The 16591-nt window shown below is 38.0% G+C and overlaps 1 protein-coding gene and 1 long non-coding RNA gene across 2 annotated transcripts in view; both read right to left on the bottom strand.

Annotated features, from left to right (window-relative positions):
• Positions 1–56: 56 nt before the first annotated feature.
• Positions 57–16591, bottom strand: part of APPL1 (adaptor protein, phosphotyrosine interacting with PH domain and leucine zipper 1) — a 29239-nt gene continuing 12704 nt past the window's right edge. Inside the window, exons 8-22 of the mRNA XM_080996778.1 lie at positions 15885–16031; positions 15205–15287; positions 14944–15102; positions 13595–13783; positions 12698–12740; positions 12017–12073; positions 10371–10462; positions 8931–9113; positions 6080–6129; positions 5081–5255; positions 4943–4979; positions 4454–4600; positions 4261–4311; positions 2233–2322; positions 57–875 (exon numbers count right to left, since the gene is read on the bottom strand). Coding sequence (XP_080852904.1) covers positions 726–875; positions 2233–2322; positions 4261–4311; positions 4454–4600; positions 4943–4979; positions 5081–5255; positions 6080–6129; positions 8931–9113; positions 10371–10462; positions 12017–12073; positions 12698–12740; positions 13595–13783; positions 14944–15102; positions 15205–15287; positions 15885–16031 — 1653 coding nt within the window. The 3' untranslated portion in view covers positions 57–725. The remainder of the gene's footprint in view (positions 876–2232; positions 2323–4260; positions 4312–4453; positions 4601–4942; positions 4980–5080; positions 5256–6079; positions 6130–8930; positions 9114–10370; positions 10463–12016; positions 12074–12697; positions 12741–13594; positions 13784–14943; positions 15103–15204; positions 15288–15884; positions 16032–16591) is intronic.
• On the bottom strand, positions 3087–4254 carry LOC308472218. Its single transcript, XR_013983361.1, has 2 exons — positions 3927–4254; positions 3087–3640 (listed from the first exon to the last, which is right to left on the bottom strand). It is a non-coding gene; the product is annotated as an uncharacterized lncRNA (long non-coding RNA).

Raw genomic sequence — 16591 nt, 5'->3', positions numbered from 1 at the left:
TTGTTACAAAACATATTCGTACATTACGAAAACACATACTGCAATTGCAGCCTAACTTCTAATATGTGCTTTAATGTCTCTGACACCCTCCACGCCAAAGTGCTCTGAAGTATAATGCAGAATAGCCAAGGGCAGTACCACCAAGTACATTCTCAAGTAAAAATAGCATTGCAGCATTACCAGTTTTCCTGAACTTTTCTCTGCTGGCAATTCATTTTCAGACATGTTTAAACTACAAGCAAGCACTCTGTTTCTGTTCTCAGTAATCTTTGGGAATCAAAATGAACTTTGAAAAAATAAGGACTAACAAATTTATTATAGCAGAGCCCTTCGCAGACTACACTCCATAATATTAAATTTGTTAAGTCTTTAAAAGAGTCAAAGGACTCTGTTTTTGCCACAACACACTAAATGGTTATCCAATGCAGGTTGAAAGTGAAGACAAAAGCTTTTGTCTATTTGCTTACCTTATACCAATTTTTTCCTCATGAAATTATCTGCACAGCAAGGCAAGTGAAGAAGAAAAAAAGAGCCATGTATACTTCTGCTAAGTTTCACCCTGGTACCTTATGATATGGAAGAAAGTCCATATTCACATTAAGCTGGCTGTTTAAGAAAAATCAAAGCACAATGGAGTTTCATCTAATAAAGCAAACCCACCACCTTTGTTTCTCCGACTTTCCATGTCAGACAACAGGTCCGAAGACTTGCGCACCAGAGTCACTTCATGCTTCAGATTCTCGTTTCTTCTTTCCTTCTTCTCCCAAATCACTGTCTTCCGACTGACTACTGCTAAGGACTACAAACTGTCCCTCCCCAGAGCTCTGGTTGGATCTACTAGAAGCAGCTATTAGCCGGCTTTGCTCTTCCAAATCCTGAAAGAAAGCATTCAGTTTTAAATGGGACTTTCCATTGTAATTGCATTTATACAGATTTATGCTGTTGAAACACTTGGAATACCAGTGTAGATTTTGATCACCACATCCCCCAAAAGGTATTACAGAGCTGGAAAAGCTGCAGAAAGGGTAGCCTACAAAGGAAGTTTACAACAATGTAAGATTTTTGTTTTAGAAAAAAGGTGAACAAGGGAAGTAAGGGAAGATACAATACGGTTTTATAAAATTATGCAAAGTGATTATATTAGAATCAAGAATTGCTATCCAATGAAGCTGGAAAGATTCAGGAAGCACTTCTTTACACAATGCACAGCTAAAACTATGGAATTTGCTACCACATGATATGCAGTAGCCACCAACTTGGATTATTTTAAAAGGAGATTGGTCAAATTTATGGAATATAAGGCTGCTAGTGGAATATAGTGGCTGCTAGTCATGATGGCTGCATACTACCTCCAGGATCAGTGACACCATGGCCCAGATTCAAGGGATCTTAAGCGTTAGCAGAAGCCACTGCCAGGGCTCCCTCAAGAGCTTTCCCTGCCTCCTTTCACTGTGCCTCCCTCAAATCCACTCCGGAGTGTCAGGAGAACTACTAGGAAACTTTATAGGGGGAGGAGAGTGCGGAATGTTCTGTCTGGCAAGCCAAAATCAGAAGGGTGTGACAAATTTCTCACCATGTCTCTGAATACCAGCTGCAGGGAAACAATGAAGAGGGCCATTGCCATCATGTCTAGTTTGTGGGCTTCCCAGAGGTATCTGGCCAGACACTGTGGGATAGGATAGGCCTTTGGTCTAGGGCTATTCTTAATGTTCTTATATATAATAGGCATATGAACAGTGCAATGATTTTCAACCATAAAAGACTAGCAGGAATTTTACTATGGCCACCAAACCACAAGTTATAAAACTGGACAATTCTTGGAAGACTCCAGGGCATGAAGACAACCAGCCTCCCCCACTGCTTGCCTATTCTCCAGTAACTAGTTTTCAATGCTTCTCAATGCAGATATTCTACAGGCCTCAATGAATTCACCCAGTTCCCTTTTAAAGCCATCCAAGTCTGTGGTTATCAGCATATTTTCTGACAGTGAACACTAAACCTTCATTATGTGTTATGTGAAGTAGTACTGCCATTAACTTCATTAGGTGAATACAAACTCCAGTGTGAACAGGGAGAAAAATCTATCCACTTTCTTAGCACTTTCATCTCCTCTGAAAGCCCAGGCTCTTGCAAATTCTAAAGCTAAATTTGCATTGTAATTTAGACATTAGAACAAATCTGTTTTCTTGCATACAAGTTCTTTTCCAGGTAAAATTTTGGCAAACAACATACCTTTTCTATTTGTTTCTGTTTACTGAGTTCTTTTTGTTGTTTCTCTTTCACTCTATCCATTTCTTTCTGCTTTTCTGATGTTCTGCGATCCTGGAAAATTAAAAAAGGCACAGAACCTTAATAATTGTTAAAGTAATTTACTACATCATAAATACTTGATGAAAAATTGCATTAGTATGTTATATAGTATGTTCCATGGAAAGTTTCACTTCAGAGAATTGATGTATGTAGCAAATATTTTTAATAAATATCTGCTGCTGCTCTTCAAAATAGAGGAACTGCCTGCATGATTCTTCTACACCATCAGATTACAGCAGAAAGGCAATAAACTACCAGACCAAATAATTTCTAGACTGAACACTGTTGGCAACACTAACAAATACTAGTTTGAAAAGGAATTTCCTGTCTACTTTGCAATGCTGCAAGTTTTTTGTTGCTTTTTTAAACTAAAACTCAGCATGATTTCATAGTGACCACATGCCATGAATTAATAATACTTTAGTGGCAGATAGTCATGAAGCATGTTCTCAAAAGAAGGGCAATGGGTAGGGATTTATAAAGCCCAAAAACCTGGAAAAGTGGTTTCAGGCAGCATGTCTAGTCCTTAATTTGAGACAATGGCCTTTCAAGGCTTAAGGAACTCTGTTCCTGTAAATCAGAGATGTCCAACAGGTCAATCATGATCGACTGTGGAGGTTTTGGTAGATCGCGGTCAATGGCTGGGTCCCTTTTCTTAGCATTGGTAAAATAGAATTTGGCTCCGGCCCCTCACCCCGCCCTCCATTGTTGCACGATCTGCAGAAGGGAAGACGGAGTTTACTCAGTGAGGCAGGCTGTTCTCTCCCCCCCCCCCCCCCAAGATCTGCTGGTGAGTGGCTGTTCCTCTTTTTCTCCCAAAACCCATAAAAATGAGGCTTTCTTCCTCCCTAAAGCTCAACAACCTTGCCTTGTACCCCTAAAAATCGTGGCTTTCCCACTCTCTAAAAAAAAAGTCAACAACTTTGACCTGAAACCCCCCAAAATGGGGGTAGATCACTGCCAGTTTTTAATTCTGTAAGTAGATTGCAGTCTCTTGGGAGCTGGCCACCCCTGCTGTAAATACATTCCTGTTCTCTAGCTCAAGGTGATTAAATGAGGAGTCCCAAAGGACACTTCTAATTTTGCTTTGAAGTTAATACGGTTTTTCTTCTCCAACTCCTTATAGCTAGCAACTCATGCCAAATGCAATGCAGATCTGAATTGCTTTACTAAAGTGTTTGCTTACAGGTATCTCTGTAAAAGTCAGTATATGTATGTTCAAAAAAAGTTAAAATTGGAATTAAAAAAGAAATCATAGAATAATTTGCAGCTTGCATCAGAAAAGTTTCTGATGGCCTAAGGAGTGATCTACTTCAGCATCTTTATTTTACTTGTCGGACACGACTAAACGACTAAACAACGAAGAAGAAGAAGAAGAAGAAGAAGAAGAAGAGTTTGGATTTGATATCCCGCCTTTCACTCCCTTTAAGGAGTCTCAAAGCGGCTAACATTCTCCTTTCCCTTCCTCCCCCACAACAAACACTCTATGAGGTGAGTGGGGCTGAGAGACTTCAAAGAAATGTGACTAGCCCAAGGTCACCCAGCAGCTGCATGTGGAGGAGAGGAGACGCGAACCCGGTTCACCAGATTACGAGACTACCACTCTTAACCACTACACCACACTGGCTAAACAAAACTAAAAAACTTTCAAACTGCCAAGCTTGCTTAATATATTTCCAATTGGCATCCATTCACTGTTAATAAAGAACTTATAAAACAGAAATGTTTTTCCAGGGAAAAAAAGCACTGGAAGAAATGCAAGCCCATAGCACTGGTCATAGTACATTTAAGAAGAAACTGGTTAACAGAACATGCTAGAAATGGTTAATAGGCAAAATATATTGTGTTATTGAAGATGCCTAAACTGATTGCCTTCAAGTTCCTTTCAGCTCATTAATTCTGCGGTGCCAACAGAATGCATACATATTTTACATCAAATGAAAGTCTTACCAATTCAGCATGAAATGCAATCTGTTTTGCAAGACCCACAGAGTCACAAATCTAAATGGGAGGGGAAAAAGGAACACACAGTCAGTAAACATGATCAACTGTGACCATCTTTAAATATATAATTAAATCACATTGCTGCAAGTATAGAATAGTTCAGCATATTGGAGAACTTTAGCTGGAGCATGATAAATACCTTTTCCCCTTCATTATTTGATTCGAATATATAGCAGACTGAAGTTGGTCTACTGTCTGCTCTCCCTGCTGAAGTCCGAAGCACAAATCCAAAAAGCCGTTTGTTTTCCTGGTGTGTGGCATACAGAACTACATTTGGCAACGGAAACTGTTAAGAAAAAAATGAGAGAACTTTAAAGCTCATTGAATACCAGATAAACATATTTAATGTTAGTTGCTGGGCCAGATGGGAGTTGTAGTTCAGCAACATCTGGAGGCTGCTGTTATAACTTAAAAGTGTTACAAGTTAAAAATGCTGGTGTAAATGTGACACTACTGAATGGATGTTATATGATAAATATGTGGAACCTGAACTTGTTAAGTTGTGGTAAAAGTACACATAGTAAATGGAAGGTAAGCTTGGGTGCAACTTATAATTGACAGAAAACAGAGAGTGTACTGATGTATCATGAAGCATGTTTCTATAACTGCTTTGATTTTAGCAACTCACCCTGAGTCTTGTAACTTGCGTCTGAGGGTCAATTAACCTAAAAGTGTTAATTTAAGAAACTATAAGTTATGGTACAAAGAAAAAGAGAACTGTAATTAAACACTGACAAATGTGCTGGTTTGGAATGAGAATACTTACTTTAAACAATCACATGTGACCAACAAATGTGATTCTGTCATTCTGAAAATGTTGTGTATAGCTCGAGCTGCTAGTATTTGGCGCATAGTTTCATAAACAACATCAGGACTTTCATCCGACTTCACCTCCATGGATCCAAGGAATCTTACAATAAATAACTGATGTAGGATAGAATCTGGAGCAAGCACATATTAAACAAAATGATATGAACAACGTCTGGGCTTTCTAGAAAACCGGTGGCCTCGGCCTAACAGAATAACAATACACTGCCCCAATTTCCATACATTTAATTCAATTTCAATTACTTTAAAAGGATATAGCAAATTTAAGCGTTCCCCAATCTAAGGACAAGAAAAGGCGCTGTCAAATGAAAGCTGTGCTTCCTTGCCTTTGGAGATGAAGACAGGAGTATGCAAATCTGAACTTAATATATTGTTTATCTCTGTAGATCATGGAATAAGTACAAGATTGACATAGGTTAAACACGACATGAGATTCTCCATCTTGAACCTTGCTTGACCTTGGGTACAAGCCTGATGCTGGCCTCATCTCAGGAAATACTTCATACCTTGCAAATCAAGCTGCTAGCAAAGTCTATCCAAACTCCTGAATGGATGCCTTCAAGCTAATGGTACAGGAGGCAGACAAAGAGATGGTTCAGTTAATCGCTCACCATCAAAAGTCTTTCACCCTTTTGTCAAGCAAACAGGATGGCCAGTTTTCAGTTATTTTCTCCTCAGGATGAACAAGGTGTGAAATGGACAGGAACACTGGGAGAAAGACAGGAATTTCTAGTCTCAAAGCCTACCCCACTTCCCTGCTAGGAGGCATTAGCTATGAAAATTATTAAAACTCCAACTAGGAACTGTTTAATTCTGTTCAGGCTCAACTGCAAAAGTGTTTGCCAACACTTTTCATCAACACGTTTAGAAGAAGGAGGAGGGGGTTACAGAGATTATAATTAAATACATCTTCAATTTAAGTACAGTTTTGCTCTACCTTCTGTTTCTGATTTGGTTCCTCCAGATTCTCCAAATGGATTTGTTCGTCTGTTAATAATAATAATAAAGTGATTCTTGCACACTGAATCCCAATAATCTAATTCTGTATTATAACAAAGCAACGATCAAGATTTTAAGATCATGTGATGATACATGCAGCAATGGGTTTCACAACACAAAATTTTTGAAGATCTATTCTACTGAAGAACTGCTGCACTTCAGTAAAAATCAAGTGAAAAGATCAGTAGCTCGGAGTACCAGCCCAATGTTTTAGCTAGAAGATCAAAAGCAACCCATGAGAAACTTTTATGTACCTCAATTCTAGTCTGATAAGTTAGCTAATTTTCTTTCACTTGAAAAATACAATGCAAGATTGCAAGTTGCAAACAGAGCAAAAGGCCATCTTCTCCAGTCAAGAATGCATACCATCCCATTTATTTGTTATACTATTCGGTTATAAACAACTACCATTTAAAATACAGCTTTCTGAAAGCATTAATTGGATTTAGTGTTAAAAGAAACATGGGCTACACATGACTATCAGCAGACTTATCATTAGTTGTAGAATTATACTTGTGAAAATTCTCTAGGCTTCTAGTGTGTATCACAGGCATATGAAAAACTTTAACAAAACTTAAAAATTGGGTCTTATTTTGTTAATAATACTTTTGAATATAGTGGGTGGTACTGAACTAAGTTTTACTCAGATTAAATTTACTGAAATTAATAGGCCCAATTTAGTCATATTCATTAATTTCAGTGGGTCTATTCTAAGTAAAACTTAGCTGAATACCACCCAATTGTATAATACATTCAGAGCTTATGTTTTCACAATAGTAGGAAAAAAGAGAAAAAGAGCAACTTTCGCTATGTTAATTTTAAACAGAAGCCCCTTAAACAAATAAGCAGCAAATTATTGGTTATCTCAGTTAAATTGTGATGCCAATTTATTTATAGCAGTTTCTCAGGAAACTTTTAAAACTGCTGTCTTTTCATGGATAGGAACTCCTAGACTGAATTTTCTGACTGGAGTTTCCAAGTGCCATTCAGAATTACAACCAGAATGCATCTGCTCAACACAACTAAATGTATCGGAATACTGACCTTCAGCTTTGGGGTCAGAACTAATTGAAGTCTGAGACATTTTCAGCATAGTTTAAGAAATTCAGTCAGTTTAGCAATGATCACTCAGTTCTGGACTTTTCACGGAAATAGCTTGTGTCTCCATCAGAGCAAAGCTCAAGAAACTGAGCTTTATTACTGTCATTGCACCTTGGTAGTGGTGTTCAAATGAGTTCTTGGGAACTTTGTATCATTTTATTTCAAATATTAAATATGAACTCACACTTCTTCTGCCAACAGTTCTCTTTGAGTCAATTCTCTACCTGTTTTGAACTTTTCTTAGTGGTAACTGAAATTCACTCATTCCTTTACACAAAAATCCCATACATCAATCCAAGTCATAACTGTCTCAGTCAGCACCTGGCTGTCCCATTATCTATCACGAGGGTGCCTAAGGCACCACATAAAGTAGAAAGCAGTGGTTCTCCTCATGCTGTAATTTCTGTACAGAGTAGAAGAGTCCTAGCACATTTGCAGAGCCATAAGACAAAGACATGCAGTATATTGAGTCAGATACTGCCTGTTCCTGTTTTAGCTTTAAAGCTTCTCTATCACTTTCCTCATTCTCCATTAAGACTAGTCTTCATGTTGCAAAACTGCATTTATTGGAGCCTTGTAGATTTACTGTAGGTACTGACTGCTGCTTCATTTTTCATATATGTAAAAGCATAAGTTACTTAACTGATAAAAAGCAAATCTTAAAATATTCATATTTAAAATAAAATTATTGGGGATAGGTAAGAAAAATGTATCTTTAAAAACTGTCAAAATTTATCTTCCTAGGAGATGTGACCCTAGAAGCCTAGATAATTTTCACTAACCTTTTTAAGCTTAGAATGACAGTCATCAGTCTGCCATCACCACCTGGAGGCAGGGCTACCACATTTCTCTTGAGTTTCCAAGAGGAAATGCCCAAAGTGCTGGGGCAAGCAAGCAGTAGGAAAGGAAAACATGATTTTTTGGGTGTGTTTTTTTAAAAAAAACCAAACAGCTTAAAGTTTGCTCAGAAGGATGAAAGAAGTCTGCTGCAAGAATTAAGACATTGCACATAGAGGTTCAAGCACACACTTTTCAATTTGTGCATTATTTTGATTTTGCAGCTCTTCTCTTACATGGGGGGGCCCTTGCAGATCTGGCAATCCTAGCCCTTAAAGGACTGAGCCAGAGGCTGCGGAACCAGACACTTTCAGAAGCCAGCCCCCTGCCCTTACCTGCATGCATTCCTCACAGAGTTCTAAACAGGTAATGGCCATGTCAGCATACACCTTAATAGTGGCTGCATGCTATTCTGGTTTCACTCTTAACCAAAGATTTGATATTTGCTTCAAGCCCTTAAACTTAAAACTTAATTAAAAGCAAGCCCTATTCAGGACTAAACAAAGTTAAAGCTGATGAAAGTAGTTGATGGTAGACTGAAAGCATACAGCCATGGTGGGAGACAGCAAGCTGTCCCACAGCATGCTCCTCATCCCATTAAAGTAGCACTGAACACGTCTCCCTTATTGTCTGCAATTTGGTTTCCCCATTTTAAATTGCTGTAATATGTATTTTATCTTCTGTAAATCACTTTTGAGTGGCACATAAATTATCAAATACTGTAAAGAATTGTGAGCATTAGTCTGCATAGGCTCAGATACATCAGTGGAAGGCATTATATATTTTAAATCAGCAGCATGTGCTTCAGTTGTGTTTTGGCACTTGTACATCTTTTGTTGCTCTTATCTTACCTGCCTGCCTGCCCTGAGGATTTTGCTTGGCCAGGTTGATCTTCGCTTACTGGAGAAATAATGTCAAATTGTATAGGAGTGTCAGGTGCAACAAGAGAGTCCAAGGAAAGAGCTGATAGAGATGCTGAATCAGATCCCAAAGACCCAGTGCTGCTAGTACGAGTCGTGGGAGGACGAGCCTGTCTAAAAAAAACAAGTAAGAACAGAAGGAATTGTCTCAAGCTATACAATATTTTATGTTTCAGTGGATTCTGAGGAAATCCCTAGTCATCATCATTGTCATCATCAATAATCACTTACTTCCTTCCCACTTACCAATCTGAAACTACCTGCCAGTCATCCCACTTCAAGTCAGTATAATGGTTTTAAATAAACCACCTGAAACTCAGGATCACGGAAACACCCTAAATCAGGATTGCCAATGCAGTGCCCTCCAGATGCTGGACTATAATTCCCTTCATCTCTGCCCATAGGCCATGCTGGCTAAGACTGATCTAAGGCTGATGGGAACTGGGTGTTCAACAATGTCTGAAGACAGCTCAAAGCCTATCTAACAGTTACCCTCACCATCAATTCAGAAACTTTAACAGAATGGTCATGAAGAATAATAAGCAAGGGCCTAAATAAGATAATGTGATAATTCCTCAGATCATGTCCAGGTCAAACAGGCTATTAAAGTGACATACCTACAGCATCCATTCCATCAAGCTGTAAGAGAAGTATAAAGACAGGACTGCAGCTCCCTTCCATTAGCTCTGCTTAAAGACAAGGAACTTTATACTTCTCTCCAAATGTTCCCATTCCTATTGTTCTCTGCAATATCTCTGTAACTTAAGAATTAGTGCCCAAGCTTGCTTTTTAAAGAAATTAAATATTAACTGCAGCTGGAACTCAATATTATGAGAGTTATCCCACATACCATTCTCCCAAATAGTACCTACTAATACATCAGAAACACATAATAGGGCAATTGGAAGCATCAAACCCTATGAGCAAAGAAGCAATAGTGAAATGACTAAATTGTTAGATACAGCTTGCATGGAAAATTACTTGACACTCTGTCTTAGCCTAACTTCCAGACTTGCTAAAAGAGAAATACAAAGCAGAAGGGGAAGAACATCCCAAACAGGACAGTTTTAGAAAGAGCCAACAAACTTCACAAATCCAAATTGATACTCAGACAAATCAAAGAATTTAGATTATCAGCAAGCTCTCCCTAAACCAATGGGAGCCACTTCTGCAATAGGAGACCATCAATGAAATGTTTTTACAAAGCTAACTTTGAGAGGAAATGCATGGCAATTCATTGCAAGCTTTAAGTAACCTTCAGTGATATTTTAAAACAACCCCAAATAACCATCCAAACTTCACTGGCTCCTGGAGAAATAACCAGGTTTGACTGAACATAATCTTTAAACAGTGTGCTGTTTTACAACTTACACAGCTGGTCTCATGCTCTCATGTCTCTGCTGGAAGGAAGGAGAGGGGGTAACAGCTTCTAAAGCCGACTGATTTACACGTGCAGCAATTTCCTATGTTTGCAGGGAGGGCGACAAAAAAAGGAGTTTCCTTTCAGTTAAATTTGAATATACACTTCTCACTGACAGTCATATAGAAGCTGTGTGCCAACTGTATTTTACCCTCTCAAAAATTATTTTTATAAATAATTATGTTTAAATCTTTACCCTGCTCCATTGTAAGCATTTGGGCAAATGCAGTAGACACATAAGGGTGCAAATGGCATATTTCTAGAATAAAGAGCCTTACTGTACAAGAAAAGAATTCACATCTCAGAGCTGCTTTGCATATTTCTTTCCCAAATACAGAGTGATCTTTATAGTGAAAATGCAATTTATAAACATCTAAATGATAGCAGAGGTGTATTTATCACATACTGATGATGAAGCTGATAGATACAGGCACCCCCCTCCCTACTTATACAGGTGTTATGTTCCAAGCTACTGTGTGAATAAGCGAAAATTGCATTAAGTGGGGAGCACCCTCTAAATGCCTTCTCTGCCACTTTTTCTCCAGTCCACACCAACAATACTGTTTCCAACACTGAGACTGGCTGGAACCTGGAGGATGAGCAAAAAAGTGGCTGCTGCTGCTGCTGCACTACTGCACACATCTGCTGTTAGTTGGGGAGGCTGAGCAGCTTAAACAAAGCCCCCACTGTGCCTCCAGTCTCTTTGGGGCTTCCTCACTGGCATCCTCTTTGGGCTCCAGGGAGAGTCTCCTTGCAAGGCACAAAGACTCTCCAGCTCTCTCCCACCATTTCCAGGTTTGAATTAAATTATTTATTTATTTGCCAGCGCTGCATGGTCACACACGAGTCAACTATGTGTAAGTGGTGGTGGGGAGACTGTATAGCGTTTCGTTTCTTCCAATCTTATTAATTTATTGGCTTGGAAAAGTATAAAATATTTAAAATGGAGCAAGTAAAATCTTGAATAATTGAGGCTGTCTCATTATCAGTACTCTAACAAATTCCATTCATTCTCTCCAGTTCAAAGCATTACATTTGACTTCATTATGGCTGAGAAGGAGAAACTCCATGAAACTTTCCCCTCTCCATCCAATTACTGCACAATACAATTTGTATCATTTTCTAAAGACACAAGTGCAAAATTATAGGTAAATTTTAGTAACTCATTTTTGCCATGCAAGCCTTTGGTATGTCAAGGATTCGTTTACTTATAGCTTCAGACTTTATTCCAAGTCATGGTGAAGAAGCGACTAGGCTTGCACAATGAATGAACTGACAAATTGAAGTTACAGCTATACTTGTGTCTCTGAGGCAGCTACAACACTGAAACAGAAAAGCTGAACAAATGGAAAACAAAAACAAGCAAGTAGCTCTAAATCATAGTATGCTTAGGAAAGCAGTGTAAGTTGCTTTAAATCGTAAATGTAGGTTTAAACCTGAAGTTTCATACTCCATACGACAACTAATTTATAAAACACTCCTCTTAATTTCTCAGCACAGACTAGATTAGGAAATTTCATTAAAACACAAATTTAACTTTTCATTTATGTTTATAAATAAAATTTACTCTGACATTAGAAGAAATAAATCACATTACCTCTGGGTTTTCGCTTAGATAGATCTGTTTGGAGATGTTGTTTATTGTACATATCCACTGAAAAAGAAAGCCAATAGGTGCAACTAAGTTTAAAATAGTGCAAAATCTTCTTCCACATTTTCCACTCCATTTTCTCCATGTAATTTGTTTCCTCTACATGTTCATATTTAACTTCTGAAGCAGCTAATTTTTCAGGGAGATTAAAAATGTGATTCATCTGATCACATGGGGGCAACAGTGGAAAGTCGCAGGAAACCAACAGTATAGAGATTCCAGATAATGCTGTTTTTAAAATAAAAATTATTGAGCAAGCTGTTCATACCTGGTCAAAAGTACAAAGAATTCCTTACAATGACCTACTGACAATACTCATTTCAGTTGTTCATAATGGTACACAGAATAAGTCTAATAATAAGGTGAAGAATTAATCTCATTGTGCAAGCTTTTCTTGAATTACTTGGAATTTGGTTGGTTCTGGAAGTGAGAATTCCAGTTATGACTCTCTGGGTACTTTTGATGATGCAATCTTTTTATCTGCTTTAATAAGGTGCGCTGAATTGGTTTTACTGTGGTGGTGTTTCACAGTGTACAGTCAACTTTGTCAGATGCTCATCTTTTAAGTCTTTGAAGCGCCACAAGACAATCTGTAATTTTAGCATTCATTCTTGTGCAGCAGCTTACCTCTTCATAATCTTTTCTGCTCTCTGCCTGAAGAATTGAAGACCTGGCAGAAAAGTAAGTAAAAATGAACAGATTTAAATGTATTTCTCAAGGGAAATTATAATATAATATAATATAATATAATATAAGGAATTTTGATACTATTTAGGCAGTGTATTTCTTTACTAAATATAGGATTGACACTTTGCTGCTTTCTAAACTATAGATAAAACACTCCAGATAAAATACACTCCAGGTGTATTTTTCACATTTGGAAAGTTTATCTATGTGCCATGGGGCTTACCAAGTCCCAGGGGTGAAGAGCACATATCCAGCTGCGTCCATGAGCTAAGCAACTGAGACAGCCACTCACTGATACAAGAGTGGTAAAAGTCAGCAATCTTGAGGTGTCTGTTATAACAAGAATTTGGCCCTGCCTGGGGTTGTGCAATACTGTCCTCTCAGTAAAAGAACAGAGGTGGCAGGCAGGCAAGCAGCAGATAATGAAGAGTTCAGTAGAAAATAATCTAGGGCTAGATAAACCAAAATAATTTTAACTAAGAATCTAAAATGGTAATATACCCAATATAAACATTTGTTTTAATGAGCCTACCCCAAGTAAAGCTTGAATACAGCACATCCTCTCATTTTTTTGGACTACAAAATTTACTTAAAATTTCAGCACACAGAATGATATCAAGTCCTGATCAACTGATCTGATTTAATATCAACAATTTGGATTTTACTAGAAGTTTTACATGCCTGCCATTTTCTCCAATCTGATGGACAAAAAATGAAGCCTCCCTCCCTTCTACCCACACATTCTCTCTTTAATAATTCCCCCCCCCCAACTCAAAGTGCTTTCAATTTTCTCTCTAACAGCTACATTAGTTAAAACAAAAGAAACAAAATACAAACTTTTTGCCATCAAACGAGGTTATCTGAAAGCAGTATCTTCGGTCTTCACAATCCACAGCCATTACTGAACAGTTGTCTATATCCATAACAAGTCCTCCAGCTACATCACCTCTTGCCTGACTCATTAGGTTTCCACCCTGAGTGAAGTAAAATTGTCTGTCCCAGCTGGAAGACACCAGCCCCGTTTTACTGAAAATTGAGAAAAGAGGTTAACTTAATATTTTACTAGCTGGAGGCGAGCATAGGCAGGCATCTCCACACAGAAGAGCTTTCACAAATCCAAGGCCTGGTGTAAAGTTCATATCATTACTTCCCAATCTAACAAGAGTGTGCATGGCAGCTATTTTATCAGTCAAGTGCCTTTTATCAGCTCTGGTTGATAAGACAGTTTTGGTCATTCCTGGACTGATATAGCTGTGCCACTGTGGTTCTGGCACTGGTAGCCTCAATGCTGGATTATTACAATGCAATACACTCTATGTAGGGGTTCCCTTGGGCTTAGTCTGGAAGCTGCAGCTGATACAGTAAGCAGCAGGTAGGTTGTTGATTCACGGTTTTGCTTTTAGCATTTAAAGTTCTCAACTTGGGACCAGGTCCCAAGGAGATTGGCTGACCCCATATTTCCCTGCCCAGCAACTGTACTACTTTAATGGGGCACTGATGCGTGTGCCACATGCTTCAGAGATGCACTTAGTAAGTACTAGAAACCAGGCTTCTAGTGTTGCAGCTCCAGCCCTCTGCAATAAGCTACCTGAAATTAGATAAGCACCTAGCATCTCGGTATTTAGGGTACTATTAAAATATTTTGTTCAAGAATGCTTTCCCTGAAGTGTGGCCCAGTCATGTTATGGACTATTAATGAATTAATTATAATAAATGATTTTATTGGTGTTCAGTTTTCCAATTCTGTAATCTTTTGTATCTTATCTTATTGTACACTGCTTTAATACCTTTTGGCTGTGAAGCTGCTTATAAAACTGCAAATAAAGAATATAAAAAGTCTCTACCACATTAAGACAAAAGCACACGCATTGCATTTCAACTTTGTAATCCAAGCATTTACTGGCATTCTAGCATAGTTCTTTAAAAATACTTTGATTTCAAAAGTTCTTTTTGCAAATTCTTCTATTAAATTTTCTACATCACTTGCCATGAAATGTAAGTATGTCATTTCAAAATAGTTTATTCAACACAGTGTTAGGGGAAAGATTAGAAACTTAAACCATTTCAAATATTTGGAAGACATACGAAATACTCCTATTTTTAAATGCACATAGCAATAATTCAGGTCCTACAAACTAGCTTAGGCTGCTGCAATTCATACAAAGACAGAGGAAATTGATTCTTACTTTCTTGCATTAAGATAACCAGCTTTCCGAGTAAGGTGCCGCTGGACAGGAAATTTTGTAGGATCAGGATCTGGCAGGTACAATGGGTCACTGGCTGCCTCCAAGTCTCCTATAGTCTGCTGCATAGTCTCTACGTCATGGTCCATTTCCCTACGAACACTAAACAAATTGGGCAAATGCTTTAGTTTAACTGTAATAAGTATTTTTTTTAAAAGAAAAAGATGTTAAACCATTCATTTTAAAAGAAAAAAGTTAACTTACTCCTGAACACTTGTCCCAATATTTGTTAAAAATTCTTCCAGTTGTTCAGAAAGATTTTCTGAGCCCATCTTAAAGAAGCTTATCTTTTAGAAAGGAGAATCAAATCATTTAACAATTAATATTTAGGTGTGTATAATGGAAATTAAGATTCTATTTTTAAAGAAACAAAAATATAGCTACAGACGCAGAGCAGGATAATCAGTCACACTATATGATTAAGTAAAGAGAAAACTGAGAAAAACACAACCCCTATAAGAGACTGTATTCACAATTTCTCCTAACTAAAAGAATAATCCCCACTAATTACAAGGAGGAAGAACTATACAGACTGTACAGTTTTCTAACTTCTGCTTATATATGCCTTTATCTCCTCAAAAAGCTTAGACAGATTCAGTCTCCACAATTTATCTGCATGTTGGGAGTCTCCCCACACCTCACCCGTCACACTCAAGGACTTGTTCTGTCGATACTAAATGCAAATGGGAGCACAAGGCAGTCCTATTTCCTCATGTACTGAATTTTCATGCAACCGGCATATTTATTTTTGAGGTTTTAATATTTTTAAATTGTTTTAAGCATCAAAAACACTCCTATAACACTAGCACGCCTAGACGTAAATCCCAAGTACACTTATTATTTAACCAAAATAATTTTATGTACACATCTCATTTCACATTCACCTGAGCTTGCATGTATCCTAACAAGGGTTCCAACATAGCAATTTTCTTCTTATACTGCAGAGTATTTAATGCACAGAAATAATGCATCATGGTCTGATGTTGCTTCTTCCGGGAAGTATATACATCTTCTGTAACCTCATACTTGACCTGAGGAGAAACAGAATTTCTGACTCAAGGCAGTGTATTGTGCCAATGAAATAATTGTTTTACAATGACATTTATTAAGTAACAACTCTTTTTTATTTTATTATTAACATGTTATGTTCACAAACACTGTCCTATATAACTAAAGTTACACAAACTATAAAACAATTAAAATAATAAATTAAGATCATCAGAGCAATAAAGCCAATCCCAAAGCAAGCTTAACCAAATCCTTCCAAAACCTTGGAGAACAAGAACGTTCTAAGTAGCCCATCAAGGATGTGGCCACCTGTGCCTCAAGGGAGAACTAGTCCCAGTCAGGAACAACCACCAAGAAGGCCCAGTGTAACCTCCACATACAGCAAGCAACACTCGCCAATGAGACAAGAAGGGCTCCTTCAGCCAATCTCAGAGCCCAGGCTGACTGATATGGGTAAAGATGTTGCATCAAGTACATAGGAGCCAAGTTGTGCAGAGCTTTGTATGTTAACATCAGCACCTTAAACTAGGCCTGGCAGCGTATAGTGTTAGATAGGCTGCACTATAGAACATATGCACCAGCT

The sequence above is a fragment of the Podarcis pityusensis genome (assembly GCF_964106645.2).
Source record: "Podarcis pityusensis genome assembly, chromosome: 2".
In the NCBI taxonomy this organism is placed as follows: Eukaryota; Metazoa; Chordata; class Lepidosauria; order Squamata; family Lacertidae; genus Podarcis; species Podarcis pityusensis.
This window is presented reverse-complemented; position numbering and strand designations above follow the sequence as displayed.